The sequence below is a fragment of the Osmerus eperlanus genome, chromosome 4 (genome assembly GCF_963692335.1).
Source record: "Osmerus eperlanus chromosome 4, fOsmEpe2.1, whole genome shotgun sequence".
Classification (NCBI taxonomy): Eukaryota; Metazoa; Chordata; class Actinopteri; order Osmeriformes; family Osmeridae; genus Osmerus; species Osmerus eperlanus.
Window position 1 is genome coordinate 13,604,570 of NC_085021.1, and position 24,609 is coordinate 13,629,178.

Consider the following 24,609-nt stretch of genomic DNA (forward strand, 5'->3'; position numbering starts at 1 on the left):
GCCATGGTGCCTATTGTGATGCTGCGAGGTGCATGCTTTTTGCATCCTCTTTGATGTGAAACAAACATGGTGCTGTGAAGATACTCCCCACAGAAACACGGAAGGAATTCACTTTATTTTACTGAATTGAATTATTGATCAATTGGTGACAAATTCATATTTGTATGCCTAATATGCAACATTTGTTTGCTCTACACATTTACTATACATAACCAAGTAACAACTGGAGAAAAAAAACTCTTGATCACCGTTTTTGCTCATATTTATATATATTAAAACATGATTATGTCCTATGATCAATTAAAGGTTGGAAGCAGGTAGCAGAAAGAAAAGTAGCTGGTGGAGGTCCAGGAGGAGGATGGAGGTGTTTGGGTGACAAGAGTTGACATGTCAGTTCAGGGATCAGGGGCCCTCACTCAGGCACAACCGGTTCAGAAAAAACTGGTTAGGGTTAGTGTTAGCATGCCCCATTATGGCATGGATTACCCCCCTCCACGGGCGCTCTTATCCCCCCTTTTGTGGAGCTAAGCCCCCCTGTGTGAGAGAGTGGGGCAGGATGGGTGGGGGTCATAGTGGAACCTGCTGGCGTGGTGAGTTTTCTGCCCCCTACGCCCAAAGTGCTGACACTGACACAACATCTCCAATCATCCTGACACACACACATCACCACTACAACTCCTCTCAAAGTGCCAGCTCAGCGATATGAGCACAACAGACAGAAAGCAAGCAAGCACAGGGGAGAAGGTCTGTTGGAACATACTATTATTTGACAGTATAGTAAACCATTTCAAACCATGTACACACATTTTCATCTTTCCATTAAAAAATGTAGGTCTTTCATGGATTCCAGTCTTAAAGGGTTTCCGACATTTAAGCGGTGAAACCTTCTTAGTTATAGCCTTCATTAACAGCCCTGACCCCAGAACCGTAGCTTCCTCCCTGGGCCCCCCCTCTGCCCCCCCCTCTGAAGAGCTGCAGGCCCAGATGGAGGTGACAGGACCTTCCCTGCAGCATGTGCTACAGACAGGAGCCAGCATGGTGCTCCAGGGTAGCTAGCTAGCTACTTCCACACAGTATTGCAGCAGCTTCATAAAACCTTCACACATTCCTCACTGTTGGACATTGACTCATCCCCAGACTTGCTCATTCTGGGCCAGATTATGCCCTTACATTAAGCTTTCCCAGCCCAAGTAACAAGAAATAAAACATGTAGAATCAAGGAAAGATGTGTGGTTACACTTACTAAAAAGAATGGTTGACACATTGACAAGAGGGTACTTTCTCAACTAGATGTGGTTTTTATTCAACTCACAGTACATTCTACAGATGCACACGTGTTACATCACCTTGATACAACATGGTCTTGTAATACCTCCTCTTAAAAATGATATATTGGTCCTAAAAATATAGAAAGGAACAAATTTAAAGTCACAAAAACTGTACATTATTAAAAATTCACTTAACACCACATTTGGTTTTATTTTCATGTTTTTTTTTGTTTATTTAGAAAAAACAACTGTCCCTTTAGTGTAGCAAGGAACATAAAACTTCCTATCAACCGATTTTAAGTTCAGTGTAAGAAACTACGCTTAAATAAAAGCCAGAGGGTGGAAAATTCGCCTGCCGCCTTCATGCCCTTCCCATCATTACTGAGCCAGCCCTGGCAGACAGTGGCTAACCTCCAGTCAGAGAACATTGGATTAAAAAAGGAATGTGAAATAAGCAATAATTCACACATATGTACAATGTCAGGGTTCTTTTACCAGCCGGTGTCTACAACAAGGAAGAGTGCTTTATCTGTAACACGAGAAATAGTACTATCTTCTATACCTATGACTGCCTGCTTACTATTGGCTAATTGCAAATTACACCAAGGAAAAACCAATTTAAATGGACATATACTGTTACTCCACCTAACACAGTAGTTCATGGAATTTGATAGAATTCAAGACTTTTCTGTGAATTTAGAGAACTTTAAAAGCCACTAAAATACAATTGTCTGAAGTAAGTTATTCAATTTCCAATGTAAGTTTTGGAGACATTTGCAGTATAATCTATTTGAATGTTACAGTAAAAGCAATGACGATATGACACAAAGCCAGGTAAACTGTGGTTAAAATGGCAGTAGAGACATTTCAGTCAGGGACAAACTTCATTTCAATAGTCCAGCTACTAAACTAGCAGATCTGTTTGTGATTATGAGAGGGTACCAGGACTACACAAAAACAAGACAGAAATAAGCAAACATCTAATCCTCCAGTTTCAGTAACCAGTGTCCTTTGCAAAGCAGCAGGAGAGGTGTTGGAGTGCATGTGAGTGTGAGGGAGCGTGAGGGAGCGTGGTGGGCTAATGAGGAGATTACACAATGCAGGAGATTCTAAATACTTAAGAAAACGTTTCCATTTGTTTTACTGGCCTTTTCATAAATCTTCTTGACATCTCTACTATGTAGTCTGTACACATTCACTACAAGCTATTGCTATTAAATAATCCCAGCTATTGTCATCTTTATATATATATATATGTGTGTGTATATATATATATATATAATATATATATAATAAAAATAGAGAAAATTGCTTCTAGGCAGAAGACCACACTACGTTACATCTCCATTAAACAGGTAAGAGAGGCTGTAGGCCTGAAGGAAGGAGTTTTGATCCATTTGTGGTGGAGAGGTGCTTAGAGCAGATCACGTATGCGGCCATTCGACCCCTGAACTTTGCCATGACAGAACTCTGTTCAGATCAGCTCTGGGCCTCACTCTCTCTACCACCCGACCTCTAAGCACCTGGCCTTAGCATGAGACGGGAGTTGGTCTGTGAAAGGTGAGGATAGTTCAGGTGTAGTGAGGGGCTCAGAAACACCATCCTTCAAATGGGACAGGTAGGTAGAGGCTCAACCCAACAATGGCTGGGTTTTAAAAAGGTGACGCTGAGAAAGAAAACAGAGACATATAACCAACTATCTACATATATATCTGTACATATATGTATACAGTGGGCTGGAGGAGTCTCCAAACAGTCTTGGTAGCATCAGAGAGCATCCTCGTCAGCTGAGGGGAGGGGCTTGGTGGCCCCGCCCCCGAGTCAGTGTTCCAGGCTTCATTTGTCCTTATTCTCATAGAACTCCGCCCAGCGGTTTTCAAAGAAGCGCCTCATGGAGTGTCCGGCCATGCCCACCTCTGAGGTGTCCTCGTTGAAGAGCTCACAGTTGTTAAACACCAGCTGGGCGTCCGCCGCAAACTCCTCGCAGCTGCAGTACCTGGGAACGGGAGAAAGGTCAAAAGGTCAACAACAAAAGCACAGTGCCTCTTGGGAAGCTCCTGCGACGATGATCGAGCGGCCGAGTTCAGAGCCTCCGGACACGTACCCTCCCTGCAGCAGCCGCTCCCTCATGGTGAGGAAGTCCATGGGGGTCTTGATGATGCGCCGGTAGCCGGGCACCAGGCGTGGGTTGACAGGCTCCAGGAAGGGCCAGGCGTCTGCGTGAGCTTCCATTTCCATCAGGATGATCCTAGAGGCAACAGCAGTGATGCATTCAAACCAAGATAACTGACCACTTAGGGTCCCCCATCTTCTTGAAACGACTGCAGCTCGCATGAGCAAACGTGTGTTTGTTTGCACCCTTCCTAATATCAGTAATGTGTGGGGACTCACTCGCAGTAGGTGAGGTCGGGCTGGTTACGGGTCGTCATGCGACGGCGTTTGGCGGGGGAGCATCCGCTGCCTCCGTCTCCTGAGTAACGGGAGGATGAGGAGGAGGCAGGGGGGCCGTCCTTGTGCCGCGTGGTCATGCCGGCACCGCGCCTGGGCGCCGTCTCTTCATCGGAGCTGCCGTCCTCGTACCTCCTCTTCTTCACCCGGGTCCTCTGTTTGGAGGAGCGCTGGGTCTGCTGCGACTCATCGTCCTCCTGCAAATCACAGACCATGGAGGTTAAGGAGAACAACTTGGGAGCCATTAGGTCTGATTGTATAGAAGCAGACAAAGTGGCTTTGTGAGTGAAGAACTAAGGGGAGAGAGAGAAAAATAAATAAATAAATAGCATTTGGCTTTCACCCTCAGGAGACCGAGCATTCAAAAAAAGTCTAAATGAAAGACTTTGTCATGCCAATTCCACACCAGTCCTCCAGGGGTTGATGTGTGTGTGAGGATTGACCTTGGAGCTGCAAGTGGGACAGAACCAGTCTCCCTCTGGGACCTGGGTGACCTTGGGTCTGAGGCAGTACATGTGGCAGCCACGGTCACAGCCGTCACAAAGCAGCAGGTACTCGTCGTTGTCACCCTTCCGGCACAGCAGGCACGTCTGGAGACACAACATGAGCGCTCAACCACAAGCTCATATGGACCACGCGTAGAGCAGACAAAAAAGGATGTATTCATAGTGTGGGTCTTACCACTTTGACCACAGATCTCTCCCAGGCGATGGCCTTCTCCAGCTGTAGTAGACACAGGCACATTTGGGGGGCGCTGCGGCAGCGGTCCAGGGCCTGCCTCCACGTCCTGAGTCTAGGGGTGATCTCACTTTCCAGACTGAAAGGGGCAGGAGAAGAGAGAGGGGCTCAGTAACACTTTCATATTGTATTGGAATGAAGAGCCGCAATAATTCCCCCTGAAATCCTCCATTACCTCATGACATCCATGTGGGACTCCTCTCCGGGGGAGGGCGTGAGGGGGGCAAGGCGCACCACCTCGGCCAGGTTCCAGAGGGGCTCCTTCAGGTAGCGTCTGTCGATGTTCCTCTCCAGGTTGGCCAGCCGCAGCACGGCCAGGTCCAGAGGATGGGTGGCGATGCGTGGAAGGTCTGACCACTCCTTCTTGGTCCGCACTATCCAATCGTCGCGAGGATCAGTGTCGTGCTCGTAGTAATGAAGGTCGTCACGGGTGGAGTCAGGCTCCGGGGCCGTGTAGGGCTGAAGAGGCAGGAAGAACATAGGACATTAGGTGTCGTGGGGAGAATTTTTACAAATGTTTATGAATTAAAACAATCTAAGAGGAAGTAACCAGAGCAGCTTGAGCACAAATGAAAAATGGACCGTGCCCACCCAGAGGGGGTTGGGGGGGTTCTGATAATACCTGGAATCCTGCTACTGGTGCTGGTGTCTCAGTGTTTCCATCTGTGCCACTCTGAGGAGCCACCTTTTAAACCAACACAAGAATGTTAGATGTGGTCAGCCGTTCCATGTCGGCCACAGCCTCAACACAAAACACCTACGCCCCCCTCTGGACATTATGAGGTACAACAGAATCAGATCGCTTAAGGCCGATTTCCTGACCGCCACCACCACCACCACTCATCCAACATCCAGACAAACCGAAAGACAGATCTCCTGTGAACACGACTGTGGTGAAGCAGGCCGCCCCCCGCCATCTTACTTTGAGGTGTAGGTCTGCAGTGATGACCCTCTGCTCCAGGTCCTCCACCCAACGGAGGGCGCTGATGTCCGTCTCCAGAGAACGTTCCTGCACCTGCCACGGCTGCTGCAAGGCCTCCAGCAGAGCGTCCCCCTCCTCCACCTTCACCTGGAAGACAGGGTCTGAGGACAGGAGCGCAAACAGAGACAGGAGCTCACATTAAGCACAGGAGATGAGGAGGAAACCAAGAGCAAGTAGAGGAGCAAACTATGGACTAAAAGGTGAAGGAGCTGTAATCACGACTAGCTGTTTCCTATGCAAGTCATGGCTGTGGTACAAATGGTTGGTTTGGCGTCTGGCCTCACCGTTGACTGTGCGCGTGCACATGTCGGTCAGGTAGTCCATGTGCTTGGCCAGGTGTTTGTGGAGCACCTTCTCCCTGATGCCCCGGGGGTGCATGGCCCGCAGGGTGAGAGCCAGCTCCTCTGTGTCCCTGATCCACCACCAGCCACGCACCATCGCTGATTACACACAAGCACAACCACACACATTAAACACTGCTAACACACCCAAAGATGACATCCAGACACCTGGGCTCAGATGCATCAGCTTACATGCAGGGATGGGCTTGACCACAAGCTGGGTGAAATACTGCTGTTCAATCTCCTGGAAGAGGGTGGAGGGTGGCCGGCCGCGGCGCTTGGCTGCACCCCCTCGAGCCCCCCCCCTCCTGGCGGGGCTGCTGCCCCTTCTCCTCCTGCGGATCGGTCGGGCAGGAGCTGGGGTGGCAGTAAGGGGTGGAGTGGTATCCCCCTGGAGGGGAGGAATGGTGTCCAACTGAGGGTTGGGGGGGGCGTCTGGGTTCAGCCCTGTCAGCTGTGGGCCAGACTGGAAAGAAGGACAAAGCTTGATTACAACAGTTATAAATCAAATAAAGATAGAACCTGTCCTTCCATTAAGCTCCTTGATGGAGTTGCATAGACGTGTGATGGGGTGGACCTCACCTGCAGGAGAGGAGCAGCCAGGGCAGGCAGGTGGCTGGGCAGCTGAGGGGGGCCTTTGGGGGAGGTGCTGGTGGAGGTTGGCATCTGGGGTTCGGTCAGAGAGTTGGGGTCACACGGCTCTTTGGGCAGCAGGTTAAACCACTGTCCCTGTTTCTGGGCCATCTCTTTCACGCTGTCTTCTGCTTGGCGTCCTTCCACAGGCTCCCCTGTCGTGGGGCTTGTTCCGTTGGTCACCGCACCCTGCGATTGGCCGAGCCAGTTTTGGAAGGCAGCCTGTGTGAGGTCATGTGTTCCGTTGGTGTCCTTGGTTACGGCCGGCCCCTCCTCACCTCCAGACTTGCTGCTACGGCGACGGCGACGGATCTTGGCAGTTCGGAGATGCAGCTCCACCTCTGGCTTGATTTTGCGGGGGCGCCCACGGCCCCTTGGGCTGCTCATGAGGGAGGCTGTGCCGGGGAGGGGGTCCTCCTCCGGGGAGGTGGTCTTGGACTGAGCAGGAGGGGGAGGGGAGGAGGATGGAGGAGTGATGGGAGTGGGCTTCTCCTCCACCTTGGGTTCCTTCTTCACCAAAGTGATGGGCACATCTGCCACCAGGATGTCTTCTGAAACTGTCATGGAAAAGAGGAGGAATGAGGTCACGCGGCATAGTGGCACTGTAGGTGAAGCACATAACAGAAAAACCAAACCACAAGACAGAAAAATGTCATCCTTACCCAGGATTTCCTCCGGGCCCTCGACCAGGACCCCCCCCAGGTGGGGCAGGGCCCAGTACCTGCGCCTGAAGCGGTCCTGGCCCAGAGAAACAGCACGGAGAGAGTGGGATGACTGGAGCAGCTTCTTGCGGAAAAACACCTGCCGCTGTGGGTCATAAACACGTGGACGAGTTTATATGTGAACTTCATTACATCGAACAACGACCGGAGAGTTTGTGTTTTCACTGGGTTTGGTTTTACCTTGGTTAGCTTATCGATCTGTCTCTCCAGCTCTGGAATGGTGGCGTTGGAGGGGCTGTCACTCTGTGGGGAAAGATGTGCAGTTATGGTACCCTGTCGACATTAGCACACCGCTTGTGAGGATCAAGATATGGATAGTCACATACGTCGCTGAGTTTGGGCTCCTCCTTGCGTGCGCGGCGGCTGCCTCGCTCCAGAGGACTCCCCTCCTCCAGACTGAGGTTCTCCTCCTCGGCCACCCGGGCGCTACGCCTCCGCTCCTCCAGACACAGCTCCTCCTCAGAGCGGCCTGTCCGCCGTGCTAGCGCCGCCTTCAGCCTGGGGGAACACACACACACATCAGACAGTGGACACGGACGGGTCTCAAATACTTCTTCACACACTGACGACTGTCTACTGTCAGTGTGATCTTTCACCCTCAAACACACACAAGACATTCAGGGGGAAACGGGATGTCTTACTTTCGCAGCTTCCCTTCGATGATCCACTTGTTTTTCCTGTAGGTAGCCATGTTTTCCAGTGTGTTGTCAATCTCACTGCAATGGGAAAAAAAAATCTTAATAAGGGCAATCGTTTGCATTTTATGCTGTGGTTACATTAGTACAGATCTTCAGGTTGAATCTCAGATACTGACACAAAATAAAATGCTAATACAGAGTGTTGCAAGTTGCACTAAATAAATGGTCTCATCCGAGACTTACTTCTCACCTTATAACAATGTTGCTGCCATTCAGCTCTTCCACCAGGAAGCCCAAGATGGCAGCCTTGGTGTCTGGAGATAGGGTGTGGAAGGTTTTGGTGCGCAAACTGGTGCACACTTCAGTGTCAAACCGGTGTGCTTCAAGGAAGACCCGAGCCCCCTCTGACACTGTGCTACGAGTCAGCTCCAGGTCAACAAGCTTCTCACCCAGGATCTTCACAGACTGAAGAAGAAGACAGAGGAAGTGAACAAAAACCATTATACAATCCATTGATATATATGATATACATGCAACAACTAAATAAACCCCCTTAAAGTCCTCTTAACTGACCTGGTAAAAAGGCGGTAGGCCTGGGTCGTGGAGTGCTGCTTCCACCAGCTTCAGCAGAAGGTCCTGGACCTCCCCTTGGCTATCCCCCAGTCCGAGAAGGCCCTCCTGCAGAGTGCTGAGGCTAGGAACATCACTGGGGATGTTTAGACCCAGGACCTTCCCGTAGCTGTGCAGGAATTCCACCACCGTCAGACAGTGGGAGAAGGCTGGGCCAGAGAGAACCAATCCAGGAATCCGAGACAGCTCTGGAAGGGGCTGGAGATAACAAAAGTTAAAAGGTCCTCCTCTGGCATGCAGAGACTACTGGGAACTCACTTTAGGGATCATCTGATAAGACCATGGTGGGTCCTGAGTTCACTGACCTGGTGGTCCGTCAGACACATGTCCTCAACGGGCTTCTTAAGCTCGTCCAGGATCATCTGCTGCCTCTTCCTCTCCTCCAGCCGTCTCTGGGCCTGCGCCCTCCTCTCAGCCTGCCTCTTTGCTGTCAGGGCAGCCTGGGCTGCAGCCTCTGCCTCTGCCTGGGCCTTAGCCAGGGCTTTGGCCTTGCTCCGAGCCCCGAGCACCCTCTTCCCCTGGGCCAGCCTCTCCTGGTCAGTCTCGGGCACCGGCACAGGCACCTCAGCCTTCACCCTCTTCTTGCGACCGGGCTTCTTGGGATCTGGAGCAGGCTGTGGGGTCGGCTGAGGGGCCTGGGGGGTCTCCTGATCTACAAGCTCTGCATTTCCCTCTGGCTCCTTGGTCTCTTTCTCTTTGTCAAGCTGCGAATGAGCAGACAGCAAAGACGGTGAGGATTAGGTAGTAAAGACAGGTTAGAGCTCGGGCAACCGTTTCAAATGGTTGTCTTCTTACTTTGGCTTTCTTCTTCTCTTGTTTTATTTTCTTGTTCTTTGCATCTTCGTTCCTTTTCATCCTTGCCTAGACAGAGAACAGAACCTTCAAAAAATCTGGAAACACTACAAATGTCACAGAATACATCAGTTCTTGATGCTAATATCATACCTTTCTCTTCAATTTCTTCTTGATTTTTACAAGTTTTTCTTTGTCCTCATCAGTAAGTGCTTCTAGAAAGTCATAACACACAACTTTTATTAACACACAGCGAAAGAAAAATGACCAGTAAAGAGCACTGAAATCTTCTGCAATTACTACATGACTCCAGCAAGGTTTTATCTATGTTAACTCATCCCAGTCCAGTGTAGTTCCACTCACCCTTTGCCTCCAGTTTCTTTAGCATCCGGGCGTCTACCTTGCTGAGCAGGTCTACCATCTTGGGCTTGGGGGGCCTGCCTGGACGTCGCACCTGTCCAACCTTGGTGCGTCGAACTCGAGATCTCGGCTTCTCCTTGTCAGGATTTGGAGGCCGCCCGCGGCGACCAGTGATGGCCATGATCATGGAAGGCACCTCCTCATTAGCCAACAGAACCCACTGCACTCCCTGGAAAAACAGCAGCATAGACCATACATATTAAGAGTAAATAAGGACTTTTTAAGCAGGCCGCTTTATTGAAGGCAACTACAAAGTGAGCAACACACGGTCCCACACCTCTGGCGTGTCTTTCTCCTCATAGAAGTCTCCTACGGGCATGCGAGGGCTGAAGCTGAAGTGTTCCCTTGTGACCAGGCTGTCTTGATGCCTGTTCAGGTACTGAGGAAAGACCAAATGCTTTCAAGGTATGTTTATTTCATGTAAGGAAGTTAATTTCATTCAATAATAATGGCCTTCACGGTGAGTCAAACTTTTATTGTTTTACCTTAATGACTTCAGGAAACTGCTTCATCCTCCTTCCACAGGGACTGTAGTACCAGGTCTCCCCCTTCAGCCTGTCCTCAGTCTTCTTCACCCGGATCTCCCTCCTCCAGCTAGAGATCAGTGGGGAGTCCGTTAGAAACTACAGGCACAGCATGTGTCATTACAGCTGGCCAGGAACATAATGGGCTTGGATTTATTGGTAGAAACTAACCATGTGCACTTTGAACACATTAAATGTTTTTGGCATTGAAACTAACTAATTAAGGGGACCTGGACCAGAGAGAGACTGTATAAATCAGATGTTTCATTACCCATGGAACAAAGGGAAGTGGACCTGTTCCTCTGTAGCTATCCTCCTCCTGGGAGTGTCACCTGTGTCAGTGGGTACACATAAAGATGGCGTTAACACTAATATGCTCAGTATACCCCAAGCAGCACCGTATATTGAACGGTTACTTTTAAACTGTTATTGTTGATTTATGCAAAGCCATAATAACCTGCAGTGGAACTATCATCTCCATCATTGTCCTCTTCATTAGTTTTAGTGTCCGTCTCCATTTTCTGTATTTTGGCTGGTTTTGGCTCCAGCTTCTTGGCCTTTTTGACCTTCTTGGGTTTGACAATGGGTAGGGTTTCACCACTGGCCGCAACAATTGTTTTGATTGGCTCTTGACCAGGAAATGACCCATCAACCACCTCGCCTGTGATGCCTCCTGGTGGCTCTGTAACTTCTGCTTTAATGCTCTTCTTTCGTTTTCGACCAGTTCCTTTCTCCTTCTCAGCTAACCCTTCTTTCTCAAGCTTCTTCTTCCCTTTCTCGACCTTATCCACCTTGGGAGATTTCGTTTTGGGCTTTCTCTGGACTTGCCCAGGGACCTTGGGAACTAGACAGAGACGAAATTATTAGACTAGGAAACCTTGTTTAGCAAATACGCATATATATTATATTTATATTATATTATATTTAGTCATTTAGCAGACGCTCTTATCCAGAGCGACTTACAGTAAGTACAGGGACATTCTCCCCGAGGCAAGTAGGGTGACATGCCTTGCCCAAGGACACAACGTCATTTGACACGGCCGGGAATCGAACTGGCAACCCTCTGATTACTAGACCACTTCCCTAACCGCTCAGCCACCTGACTACGCATGAATCTTTCATCTTAATCTTAAATGTTATCAAAGCATCAAAAAGACAAAAAAAGTCTGGTTTACTTGGAGTAGAGGAGGATGGAGCTCTGGGCTTCCGGGGTTTTCCAGGAGTTTTTGTCTTTCTCCCAGTGGGAGGCGGAGCATCAGCAGGTGTTGGCAGAAGTAGGGGAACAACGGGGCTCTCCACAAGGAGCGCTACAAGAGCCTCCTTCTTGACCATGGATGAGGGAGCCACAGTTGCAGCATCGGCAATGCCATTTCCATTGATGGTTTCAGCAGAGTCTGGTATGTCCCTACCCTCTGGCTCCTCATCTATTTCTAAAGAGACCAAGATGTTAACAGAGGGGTCATCGTGTGTGGTAACAGTAATGGCCACCAAAAAAATCTGATAATACGCTTCTCTCTGTGTGTAAAGACTTAATGATAGGTATCACCCTCGCCACGCCACATGATCAAGAAAGGATATGCATGTTCATCTACAGCAAAATTATTAAGACAAAAAAGCAAAATAACACTGCTACAGCTTGTACATAGACCATAACCAAAAGTCTGACCTCTGCGGCCTGGTGCAGGCTTGAACGGGCTGAAGGAGCTTGACAGGGAGGCCTCATTCTGCGATGACTCAATCTGGGAGTCTTCAATCTGGGAGGTGTTGTTTACAGTGGACTCCAGCATTGACTCCTTGGTGCTCAGGCAGCTGTCCATGGTCTCCTCAGCCCGAGAGCTGTCCGCCTGGGTATCATCCAGAACACCATCTCTGGAGTCAACCATGGAAAAACTGCTATACATTGTGGTGTCACATATTTGTGACCTATTCTCCGTACAAGAAGCATCATCCATTTGAGAGACACTGTCCATGCAAGAGGTGTCGTCCAAGCGAGAAGAGTCATCGTCATCTAATCTAGAAGCATCGTCAAATCGAGAGTAATCCATACATGAGTCGTCATCCAAACCAGAGGTGTCATTCATGCCAGGGGGGTCATCAAGTCTCGAGGTGTCATCCAGTGACGAGTAAAAAGTTGATTCCTTCTCAGTAAAACTGGTGTCTTCCATTGTGGTGCTATTGAGACATGTGGACACCGCCAGGAAGGACTCATCCACCGACTTCCCAGTCTCACAGGTGTCATCCAAGCTTTGTTTCAGATCTGTATCCGTCTCTGTAAAGACTGTGGGGGGGTTTCTGTCAACATATCCTGTGCTTCTGGGAGAGCTCTTTGACTGCTGGGGAGTCATGGGAAAATACTTACTTGAGTGAGTCTTACTCTGAGCCTCAGTAGCATCAATCTTTGATGACATCATAACCATATCCCTTTCAGGCTCGTCTTGAGCCATTCTTTCCCCTGGTCCTCCAATAGGTCCAATAGAAAAACCACCCTTATTCCTGATGCCATGACGCTCTGTCTCAAGGAGAGACATTTTGGGGCATTGTTGGGGTGTGGGAGGCGCAGAGGAAGCAGAAATATGGGCCTGAAGAGGAGCTGTCACTGCTGGAGGAAGAGCAGACATCAAGGAAGGAGGCCTGGAGACAGGAGAGACCCTGGCAGGAGATGTGAGAGGAGGAGGTCCAGATACAGGCATGGTTCTAGGCCCATAGGCTGTTGAAGGAGGGAAGGACACCGCCTTAGGAGATGAGGTTAGTGCAGCGTTTTGCGAAGAGACTAATGGAGGAGAGAGAGCCTGAGGAGGTGTGGGCACTGAGTCAAAAGGTGCTCTGACAGATAAAGGAGACATGGACACTGCTAAGGGAGTTAAAGGTCCTGACATGTGAGGGGCAGACACTGATGAGGGAGGTGCAGAACCTGTTGAAGGAGGTCGACAACTTGTTGCCGTCACTGATGACAGAGGCCCACATACTGATGGAGGTCCCAGCCTCTCTCTCGAAGATCCAGTGACAGCTGGAGGGCATGGCGTCAGAGGAGGAGGTCTGGATCCCTGGACCATCTGCTGAAGAGCAGAGATCGGTGCAGAAACGGAGAGGGGGGGAACCGATGTCGTGGTAAAACTAGAGACCACTGCAGATGGTGAATACATTGAGGTCACTGATGAAAGGGCTGTGAGAGAATGGGGTGTAGATATTGTTGAAGGTCGACTGGCTTTTTCCATCAAGGGTGGAGGTGCAGAAGATTTAGTAGGGGATGCACACACTGAAGAGGGGGGAGACACTACTGATGGATGAGTGGATCCAGTAGGGGACATCTGAGACCCAGATACAGGGGAACGCCTAAGGCCTTGGACCACCAACGGAGGGGAGGACAGCCTGTGTGGCGCAGATGGAGAGAGAGCAGAGGACACCACGGGAGGTGTTGAGTTCCGTGGAGGAGTAGATACAGCCACAGGGGATAAAACCACTGGGGGTCCTGGTGAAGGCTGAGGAGGACCAGAAGCTGACACCCTTGGAGGTGTTGTTGCCACAGACGATGTAACAAGCACAGGAGGCGGAGCCGACACGGCCGAGGGAGGCGACGACATTGAGTGGGGAGGTGCGGTCATGACCGGATCCCGGGATGAGGACGCCACTTCAAGGCGCTGGGTCACTGGCTGGCAGTAGTCACTGGTGGGCCCAGTCAGGGGTCCAGGGGGCTGAGAGGGGTAACTGTCACATTTGGGCAGGCGCTGGGATACAGATGACATCTCCATCCCATTGTAGCTTTTATCTGATTCTTTATACTCACTTATCCTCCCTGAGGAAAAGGAACACAACACAATCATGAAGCCGTCAGACAACTTGAGATAACTTTAATGAGTACATCAAAACAGATGGGGCTCTTTAAAAACGTCTATGAGGATTTGCTACATCAATACATCCAGTAAAACACCACTCTAGTTGGTTTTTCAATAATGGGATTATTTGGGTTTAAAATGTCTAAAAAGAAATGTATAAAAGCATCTAAATAAATAAAAATTAAACATCAGTAATGGACAGAGTAAGGCTAAACACAGACATACGCTATTATGTGCAGCAACAAAAAAAGAAAGCAGAACCACAAAAAAACTATTCTTCGTAACTGTATATGAAAACAACTAAGAAGTGAAAAATAACAGGTTGTAACAGTGAAAGAAATTAAAAGAAAAGCATCCAACATGCAAATTACACTGTGGGTGACACAGACACTCATATGTATTCTCTGTGAAATTATAGAATGTGAAGTTACACAGGTTTTGTCAAATCAGGTGTAAAATAGTCACCTTGCATGACAGGAGGCATCCCCACATTGGTGCCATGAGGACTCCTCTCACTGGTCTGGCTCTGGGGTGACCCACCATCCGGAACTGCTGAGGGTGACATCATTGGTACAGAGGATACCCCCATAGGGAGAGGGCTGCCGTTGCCCCCTCTCCCCAAATTGTGGTGCTGGGGGCTGCCACGTGGGGGAGTGAAATTCTGGGAGGTTGGCGGCATCATTTGAGATTGCGTCTGGGGTTGCGGCGGGGGTGGGGCCTGGGGTTGGGGAGCAGGCAGGGGTGGGTGCTGCGGCTGATGCTGGTAGTAGGGCATCCCATTGGGCACCATGCCATAATGCTGAGGTTGCTGCTGGTGCTGCTGGTGCTGATGGTGAGGGTGATGGTGAAGGTGCTGCTGTGTCTGTTGGTGAGGGGGAGACTGTAGGGACTGCTGCTGGTGGTGCTGTGAGGGTGCAATCCCAGGGTGCACCTGACTCTGGTAGGCCCCATACACACCATGAGAGTTATACCCCATCTGCTGTTGCCCTGGGTTACCTCTGTTCCAGTACTGATTCCCCGACAGAGTCACATTAGGCAGGGCCGCCACAGGGGGCTGACGGGACCCTCCCATGCCACCATTTAGTTGGTACTGTCCATGACCTTGGAAGTGGTGCTGGGTCTGTTGTTGCATCACTCCAGGAGGAGGCTGCTTCTGATGCATTCCATGCCCAGATGGAGAGCTCATGGTTGGGCTGTACTGTGGCTGTCCTGCCCACAGTCCATAGTCATAGCCCATGCTGCCCTGATGGTGATGGTTGCTCATATGAGGGTAAGGAGCCGTTGGTGGGTGGGAGCCAGGCACACTGGACCCAATTACAGTAGTGACACCATTCACATTCATTTCACCGTTTATATCTATAGGAGACAACAACACAGAGGAGATTAGAACGATGTCAATGAATAGACAAGTTTCAACTGGGCACAAGTTGTCCGAGAGGTTGCATTTAGTGTAAAAGGAAAGTGAAAACATGATGTTACAACTGCTCATACAATTAGATCCAAGAGAACATAGTATGTGTAAGAGATTTTCAAAGGATTTTGTCCACACTTACTTTTCCCTTGCTGAGGGAAGCTCATGGAGGACCCGTTAGTGTAGGGAGAATCCCCTGAGGAGAGTTTCAGTCCTGAGTTTGACGATACAGAGTGGCTGCCATAGTTGAAATGGTTATTTGCCTCCATCTAGCAAATACAGTGCATCGGGAAAAAAATGTGTCTGGATTTACATCACAGAGGTTCAGCTGTTTTGACACAATTCCATATGATAGAACAAATATTAATTAATAAATAAAAACATACGAACGCAATACATGTGTTAATTTGACAATTTTGTGTGGTGTTATCTAAATGTCTTAACAACAACACCACAGCAGAAGCTTCATAAACATTGTAATCCATTCCACAACTCAAAATGTCGCAGTTACAGCAGTAGTCCGTAGCCTGATGGGCCAGGCCCGCACAACTAGCGTGTCTTGCCACAACGGACAATGAGATTGTTAGTGAGGAGGCACAGCGGGACACTTGACAACGGAAAATTTCGTAAATTAGTAAATAAGTTGGCAAATCATAAACGATGGTGACATCAAACCAAATGTTTACGCTCGTTTAATGATTGCATTCATTGAAACACGGGCACAATCTAGCTGACATTTGCATTTCCAGCAATACAAAATAATAAACCTCGAGGTTGTTACTAAACCATGCGCTGTCTGTATGGCGCTGGCTACCTAGCTAGTATAATACTACTACGACACGGTACGCATAAACCCACCCACACGGTAATATTGAACCCCACAGTAGCCTGGCAGTCAGCTAGTAACGTTATAATAAGACTTTTCCTAGATTTGTCTCCTACATTATCCATGGCCTTGCTGTAAATAGTGAAACACAACATACCAATACTGGCTAATCACGTATGGTAGAATACATAGAATATACTAGCAAGTGAGGTACAGCTAGGCTAACGCTTTCCTAAACATCGACTTCCAATAAAAACGGATAAAATGGTAGAAGGTCGCTTGCTAGCTATAAAATGCACGTGTAAATAACTAGCACATCACGCGAATTAGGTATAAATGTGCTTGTTTTGAACATATTTTATACATTGTAGTAGCTAGATAGGTAAGATAGCCAGTTTTTTGTAAATTCACTTTCATGGGGAAAGGGCAGGACGCATCATCACCTAACGTAATTTGCAACACCACGGCCTATTCAACAGCAGCGCCGCTCACGAGAGCATCCTATGTTGTTAATGCTAGCTAACTACTATGGTTATCTAGGTAGCTTTTCCACCAATAACAAACCACTTCAGCTAATGTTTCCAACGTTTTCAGCAGGTAGCTAGCTAACTAGCAAAGCTGCCAGCTACAAGTGCTTGTAATAATTGTCCGGTTTCAGCACGCAATAACAAGGCCTGAGCTGAAGTGTTGGATTAGCTAGGTATATTTTAGCTTGCTCACATTAAAGGTTATTTTCTAACAATAAAACAATAACTTGAAATATTTATTGCGAGTAATGTTCGTTAAATGCGCAGAGTTGGCTACAAATGCAAAACAACTACATAGCTTCAATTGACAATGCTGCATAAATTACGTTGAAATCCATGAATTGGCTGACTAAGACAAGTATCGGGCTAGCTTGCTCAGCTGGGTTAGTTAAGAGTAGTATCTACTAGCCAGGCTTGCCTAATAAACAGTACTCCATTTGGCTGTGTTTTTGTTTACGTTCTAGTAAACCACCTATCTATGTAAGACAATGGGGATGTGACTCCTTTGTTCCCAGCAAACAGTTAGCTGCTATCCTATAAACTATCTCGACGCTGTTTTCGTGAGAATAACCTAGCAGATAGCTACTGTAGCTAGTGTCAATTTGCTAGCTAGCTCTAGATGGCTAGCCAACCAACGTCGTTGGAGACGAGTTAGACACAGCATCTTTACTCATTCACAAATACTGTCCAAACTTTCCCCGACAAGATTAAATTAAATCCACCAACCTTGAAATCCGTGGATTTCAGGAGGTACCGATGCTTTTGAGCCTTCGACTGAACACGTATATGGTAGATAGATGGGCCAAACGATATAATTAATAAACAGGTAATCGCTAACCTCTGTGTTTCGAATTAGCAAACATGGCTGGTGTGTTCGAGCGCAGCCATGACCACAGAAGATAGAAAGAAATCGAGTCGAAAGAGGAAGTGCTTAGGTTACATATTAAGCCCTGGGTCCTAGCGCCAAGTCATTATACGAACTGGACACTGGTGAATGAACTGTACTGTATACAGAAAGTTTCAGAGTCGACGTTGGTGTGTGTATACTATAGAGAAATGTGGACACGTTTTGGGTTTATCTTACTAGCTAATGTATTGGTTACATTTAAAGTCAAAGCGAGACACAGCATGCAAGTATCTAGAGTCTGGTCAGATGCTCTTCAGCGCCAATAATTTTCAAAATAAAAGTACCGCCAGTGCTCCCTTGCCCCGCATAAATAATTAACAGTGTACAATTTGTAAAATCATATTTTAAGGTGGCAGGCGATGAAAACATTTCAGTATCTATAGCGATTTCACGTAAGAGCATTTTGCTTAATACAATTAATATAATTAGTTGAATTCACGATTACCCAATTCAATGTATTAGCTCGTAAGATACTGTAACCACCTGAAAATGTTGAGCATAAACCAAGTCGAAATACAATTTTGGATTATAATTTGGTCAAATGTATTTCACAGTCTATCAATCCTTGTCGAGAAATGTAATCAGGTTGAATGTACAGAAATAACTCAATGCACAGAAAACCCTGTTCAAATAATATCGATAGTTATAAACTTATTGATAAACACACCCAAGTTTTAGACAGTTTATTAGAAAGATGTAGACAATAAAAAAAATTCCACTGTAATTCAACATCAAATTGAAGTTATTCAGCCTGGGATAATCTGTCAGGTTGAAATACAGAACAAGAACTCATCTCACATTTCCTTGACAGTGCAAATATAATTTGGTCATTATACATGTTAACCTTATCTTCCCTGACACCACTAGGCTAAGTATCTGAATTAACTACTGTACCTTTGAATAGAAGGCAATATTTTTGAGAACAAACAAAGTGTTTGTATATGGATATTTGGACCTGAAAATATTCAAGCCCTCCTTTCATTTCATAGGTTATTAAAAGGGGTAATATTTTCTTTGAGTTCAATGCAATGTGAATGCTTGCTTGAACACATTTCAAACTGTGACAAAACCTAGATCAGGATAGTCAGAAAATTGGGTTGTGAGGAAATACAGAGCGAGATGTCTAAACTGCAGAAATTCCAGATTTGATATTATAAACATTGATACGGGCACATTTTGAATTTAACAGATTTACAGGAAAAATGGGAAACATCTGAATTACAAAACTGTTAACCGTTTCTGAGATTACTATCCACACACACACAGGCTCAAGAGAACCCACTGCAAGATGCAACTGATTCTTGGCTAGTGTCTTCAAAAATAATATTGATCAAACTTTTACCTTGAATTACACTGAAATCAACTTTAAAACACAGAATTTTTTTTTTATAGATATATATCAAGACTTTTTTGAGTTTCTTCACATGTATTGCTAGGTTGAGGATGACTGTACAGTTGTTCCAAAACAAATGTGCTTACTTGTAATTTATAGTAAAACAGAATACGCCAAAAGTGCAGCACTGCAAATGGAAGCGGAGATAGCTTCTTTGTACAACACTATGCATATTAATGTTCAGTGGACTGATTGGAGAGCGCTCTGAACATGAGGCTATGGATTTAAATATGGCTACCAACTCATCTTTACAGTTTTTTTTTCACTGCTTCAACCAAGATAGTTTGTTGATGAATCCTCCTGCATTCGTTTTTCCGAAAAAGAGTATTTCATTCCAAATCTGGCATTTCTGAAAATGAAGATAAAAAAAAAAAATCATTAATTAAAATAATCATTCAATTCAGCATGTTACAATTACTCATATGGTAAATGACAGTAAACAAAAACGTGTTGATCGTTTACTACTTTTTAACTTGTAATTTAGGGAAAAAAGTTGAGTGACTAACTAGTAGCTGTGGTTGCAAGGGCATGACCCCAGTAATAGGATTAACTTACAAAAGGATAGCTCTCAGTTGGTGGACCCTTATTTAATAAACGTTCGAGGCCCAGTTTCCCCAGACATGGATTTAGCCTAGACTAGACTTAATCCATGTCAGGGAAACTGGCCTGAATGTTTACATGCACAACATTTGGTCATTCGGAATAAGTTAATTCTGAATGGACATTCCCAACCACGTGTCTGCACATTCTTAAAGTTTATTGTGGCTATCGCTTTACATGTAATCATATTACCTCAATAAAGTATTCAGCAGGAACAGAAAAGGTTACTTACTTTCATCATCACTATCTGCAGACTCATCCTAAACATGAAATCAAGAAAAGCATTTAGTGAAACATTGTCATTTGTGAATGATAACTCATGAAAAAAGGTATAAAACTTTTTTTCAAAACTTTCTTACATCAGCTCCATCTAAATCAGGTAGGTCATCCTCCCCTCCCATGGTGTTCATCATCTGAAACAGATCGTCAAATGTCATTATAAGAGCAGCAGTTTGCAATTTTTTTAGCAGTTTTAAGCCCCTTTTTCATGTAACAACCGAATGTAAGGTCTTAGAATAAACCATGGGCCTTTTGGGTTCTGAAAAGAGCGCTAAAGCTCTGGACACTCAAATGTGTTTTTATGGCCATCAGCTGACATTTCCCGCAGGTGCAAAGTCAGGGAGAATTGTGTGTCAGCTTTATTTGTTCCGAACCTGTACGACCAACGAAGACTGATTATGCAAATTTATCAAACACATTTTAACAAGAACAGTTTCAATATTGTTTATTTTGTAAAACAAAAGAGAAGCTAATAATTGTTGTAACAATATCCTGCCTACCTCTGAGAAACGGTCAAAGTTGCCAAGCTCCTCATCTGAATCATCCTCCCAGTCTTTCCAGTTGTTAAAGTCCACACTCAGCCAGGTTACCTGTGGAGACAATTAAGTTAGAGAGGCAGCACAAGTTGTTTTTGGTAGGATTTCAACTACAAGAAAACAGAAATGACCTTAGCTTTATCCTTTGTTAGCCTTGGCCACGCCTTTCCTGGATCTGCTTTTCGTAAACAGCACAACACAGATCGATCTGTCCGTTTATGTTTGGACTCCTGTGTGTGAGAGAATCACATGAGAAAGGAACTTCTGATCACAGCATCCAATGCATTTGGCAGAGCATGAAAGAGAATGCAGGCATATACGTGGAAAAACTTACATTTTGATCAATAGCTTCAAAAAGGTCTACTTCATTGTCATGTTTGACGTTGTCAGTTCCCCCAAAACAACTGTAGAGGAACAAAGATATTTTAAAAAGGGAGGAAGTTGTATATTTGTCTTCGCATATCAGTTCATGGCTGCAGCTTTAAAATGTGGACAGCCTGGCAAACTCACTCACCTGAAACCAAACTTTGCCTTGTCGAAATTGACCTTAACATCCCTGCTGTCTGCGACACAGAACTCAATGAAAACATAATCCCGCCTGTCGTACCACTTGGCTGTTGCTGGATGCCTGTGAATAGAGAAGAATTGTTATATATCTATAGATATGTATCTATATAGATTATGTGCGTACGTAGATTTTCGTTCAATTTTCAAGAATTGAAATGAATATGGCTGTCATTTTAACAGATGTTTGTAACAAAGTTACATAAAGTTGTACTGTGCTCAATTAGTCAATTATTTTAGTTTTATAAAAGGTCTCATGACAAAACAATTGGCAAAAACTATGGCAACATCTCAGTAGGTGACAGGGGAACCACCTGTAATAGACAGGTGGGTCACACAGATGCTACAGTAGTCTGTGGCACAATGGTCATCAAAAGGAAGGTGTATCCAGTTGCCACATGGTATCAATTTTCTACCAGCTTGTCACAATGGCTTATGGTGCGTGTCCACTACAGCGACACAAATCGCTTGCCTTCCCACAGTGCACCACGCTCAGGGGCGTGTCAGACAGATGAATGCCGAGTTGGAGTTCTCTAAAGTCACTGTTGTCGTTCGTATAACATCATGGCAAAGTATGCAGATTTGGGTTTGCATACTCGCAATATTGATCAAAATAAAACTTTTACACACATTAAGCAAAAATCTGATACGCTGGCTAGATGTATCATGTTATCTACTTAACACACTAGTTCTGGCTGTCTTTTAATCAGTGAAAGATTAAATGCTACAGTACGCGATCGGACGCGAAGGCCACTAAAAGTGTGCAACGCAGTCTCACAATATCGATGAAACAACTTTTACACACAGCATATAGCAGTTTACAGCATATACCCAGTGCCTACGAAATATGATTGATTTAGAATGTTTAAATTAAATATTATTTTATTGAGTGTCCCATTGTCATTGTTGTTATTTTAAAGTAAACTTTTATAAAATGAGCAATGTGAATGAATGAGATGGTGTGAGATCTAGCTAGGCTAACAAACGTGATGTTCACAATGCTGTTTGTCCGTTGCATAGCAACAGCCACTAGTACGGGACTATTTTCTCTCGGCTACTGAAATGCGATACACGATTGTTGGCTATAACCATTTTGTGCTGAAAGGCAGCTTAGCATTTATAATGTTGCAGGTGACCGTATTATAAAAGCAATAAGGTATTCGAGGCATTGCTGTATCGTCAATTAAGTACATGTTCAAGGGTGTTGTTAAGCCCGACACGCACAGTACTGCCTCAAATACATTATTGCTTAAATACGAGTTCCCCTAGCCTGCCTGTGGTCCCCCAGTGGTTAGAAATGTTGATGGGTGTAAACCAAGCATTCTTCTCCGCCTTTGAGAAAATGAAAGCTTAAACACTTCGATTTGAAAATGTTCCTCTTATGTCGTCATAAGACGAAAAGTTACCTCCCCTTTCTCTGCTTTGCCCGCCCATAGAATTCGGCCCACCAATGAGAAAATTAGCTGCGACCGTGCTAGCGCGATATTGGTTTTTCCTTGAGACCTCATAGCATGCAAACGACCGAAGCATGGCAGTTAGACCCGCCTCTCTCCTCCTCATAGCATTTAAAGCTACAGACACAGAAATAGCACGTAGTAAGGAAAGCTCATTGTGGGACTTCTGGTAGTGGCTGTAATTCTACACCAAGGCTGAATTTCGGGAAAGAGACTTCAGATACAGTATTATGGGACCACTAAGGCCTATATAAGAGCATCAAAAAACAGCGTGCCATGGGACCTTTAACATATCTGTACGAATACAGAGACGTATCAAACAGGCCTGGGTATGATCAGTTTGTCCATCTTGAAACTGTGAAAACTAAAAATGTTTACCATGACAAACGGTTTCTACGTTACAATAAACACAAGCCGATTAGTCATCGCTCGCGAAAATCGCTCCTCATTTACATAAAGTTGCGAAAATCTCAACTCGAATCGCGTCGATACCCACAATGTACCACGCAAGCGATTCGAGTTGAGATTTTCGCAACTTTGTCTGGCTCCATTGAAAATGAATGGAAAGCATCGCGTCGCTGTAGTGGACATGCAGTTAATGAAATGTGTTTGGAAGCTCATGATAAGCAGCAGCAAAGAGTAATTTATTTGATGGCAGGCCACACCGCAAGGCTGATCATTCTGATGAGCGTCGTCAAGACTTTGTCAATATCTTTCCACAAGATGTTGTTTTTAACAGTCAAAAACCACAATCTCATACATGGTTAGACAGTAGACAACACACTCACCCTAATATTATAAAGTACAAGTCTCGTTTGGAACTGACCTACACTGCCCCATCATTCAATGATGTATTTGCTCGCAAACGTTGATGCCCATCTAAAGCTTTTATTTAGACATCTAACTAGATATATAAATACTATGTGTAACTAACGTTAACTTTTCACCAGTACTATACTGCTCAAAATATTCATCAATTGGTCATACTGGAAAATGTAAATGAACGAGACATGCGGTGTACTTAGCTAGCAAGTTAGCAAGCTGTATGTATGCCATCTTCCGAGCTAACTAGCATGCAGTGGCTCTTAGCATCATGAAATATCAACATTTGGTTTTTAAGTTAACAAAACGGTGTTTCCGTGAATTTCTACTTAACTACAAGTCCATTCAAATATATTCAAAACTAAATTCATCATTACATTTCTCCTAGCTACTTAATCAATGTGTAAATTACATCCGTAAGCAAGCTAAATCGGTCAGTCCTCCCGCCACTGCGCACTGGTAATACCCAAGTTAGCATTCGGAGGGTTGGTAGGTTAGCTTGCCAACTCGCAAGTGAGACAGTAGGCTATGGCTATTTGCACGTCAAAGCAGGTCCGACTTTTCTGGAAGGGGCCGTTTCATGAAAGGACCAACACGTGCAGATTTAGGGGATGCCGAATTTTGTTATGCTAACATGCCTATTCATGTGGGAAACGTACATATATTTTGATCCAACTGTATTAGACCTGCTTAAAATGACACATTTCGATGCATGCAGTACTATTACAGAATGTTTGTATCGGGCAATACTAGTCTCGGCCTCCTTATGCGGTTTCCACTAGCAGCATGCTATTATTAGCTAGTTGGCTAGCTAGCTGTTCTCTGCGGACACGCGCTCGCCATTCTTTTCAAACTTACATGACTTGATATGTGGATGCGATATCTCCTTCTCCTTGATAATAGATATGTCGAGAATAACTGGCCCTCTCGTTTCAATTGGCTGAAGTAAAATAGAAGTAAATAAAGAGTATAGCCGCACACTGCACTGCTACCCTTTCAATGCCTGTTTTACACTCGTTTAGTACTGGGTCGCGTAGTGACTTGTATGAATGACGCTGACGCAACTATCGCGCGCACAGACGTTTCTAGATTCACCACAGCTGCGATTGATGTGATGACTAGAAGAAAGGCTCTGCCCTTTCCTTGGCTTAGCGCCTGTAACTGACAACTCTGCAGCCTCAGAAACATTTGATTTGTGGTCTAACTTGTATTGTTTCTCAACCTATTGGAAACTGATCACATTTTTTTCTTTGAAATATTAGTCTTCCCAGTCCTCAAAAGACCAGTCACCTTTAGGATCATAATCACCTTTATTCGCCAA

At 45.8% G+C, this 24,609-nt stretch overlaps 2 protein-coding genes across 2 annotated transcripts; both read right to left on the bottom strand.

Moving 5' to 3' along the window:
• Nucleotides 1-1,275: 1,275 nt before the first annotated feature.
• baz2a (bromodomain adjacent to zinc finger domain, 2A) lies at nucleotides 1,276-17,626 on the bottom strand. The gene is made up of 30 exons (XM_062459281.1): nucleotides 17,460-17,626; nucleotides 15,523-15,649; nucleotides 14,435-15,325; nucleotides 11,803-13,929; nucleotides 11,312-11,566; nucleotides 10,594-10,980; nucleotides 10,408-10,468; nucleotides 10,098-10,206; nucleotides 9,890-9,991; nucleotides 9,556-9,781; nucleotides 9,346-9,407; nucleotides 9,196-9,261; nucleotides 8,706-9,104; nucleotides 8,344-8,598; nucleotides 8,021-8,235; nucleotides 7,774-7,848; nucleotides 7,459-7,630; nucleotides 7,313-7,375; nucleotides 7,073-7,217; nucleotides 6,360-6,967; nucleotides 5,970-6,243; nucleotides 5,721-5,876; nucleotides 5,377-5,537; nucleotides 5,077-5,139; nucleotides 4,630-4,913; nucleotides 4,398-4,533; nucleotides 4,160-4,306; nucleotides 3,660-3,913; nucleotides 3,373-3,516; nucleotides 1,276-3,264 (listed from the first exon to the last, which is right to left on the bottom strand). Exons 2-30 carry the CDS (start codon nucleotides 15,647-15,649, stop codon nucleotides 3,105-3,107), a joined length of 8,124 nt encoding a protein of 2,707 aa, XP_062315265.1. The 5' UTR covers nucleotides 17,460-17,626; the 3' UTR covers nucleotides 1,276-3,104.
• Nucleotides 17,627-18,308: 682 nt separating this feature from the next.
• ptges3b (prostaglandin E synthase 3b (cytosolic)) lies at nucleotides 18,309-24,329 on the bottom strand. Its single transcript, XM_062459282.1, has 8 exons — nucleotides 24,147-24,329; nucleotides 20,963-21,076; nucleotides 20,783-20,852; nucleotides 20,580-20,678; nucleotides 20,413-20,502; nucleotides 19,993-20,046; nucleotides 19,866-19,893; nucleotides 18,309-19,382 (listed from the first exon to the last, which is right to left on the bottom strand). Coding segments are annotated over exons 1-8 (477 nt in total). The 5' UTR covers nucleotides 24,149-24,329; the 3' UTR covers nucleotides 18,309-19,362.
• Between the last annotated feature and the right edge of the window lie 280 nt (nucleotides 24,330-24,609).

Coding starts and splice junctions, on each gene's coding strand:
- baz2a (XM_062459281.1), bottom strand. CDS start 15,649: ATGGAGGCAAATAACCATTTCAACTATGGCAGCCACTCTGTATCGTCA. Junction 10,981..11,311: donor TCCATCCTCCTCTACTCCAA/GTAAACCAGACT, acceptor GTCTCTGTCTAG/TTCCCAAGGTCCCTGGGCAA. Junction 4,914..5,076: donor CACCAGTAGCAGGATTCCAG/GTATTATCAGAA, acceptor CTGCCTCTTCAG/CCCTACACGGCCCCGGAGCC.
- ptges3b (XM_062459282.1), bottom strand. Junction 20,679..20,782: donor TTGAAGCTATTGATCAAAAT/GTAAGTTTTTCC, acceptor TCTCACACACAG/GAGTCCAAACATAAACGGAC. Junction 19,894..19,992: donor CTGATTTAGATGGAGCTGAT/GTAAGAAAGTTT, acceptor TTTCATGTTTAG/GATGAGTCTGCAGATAGTGA.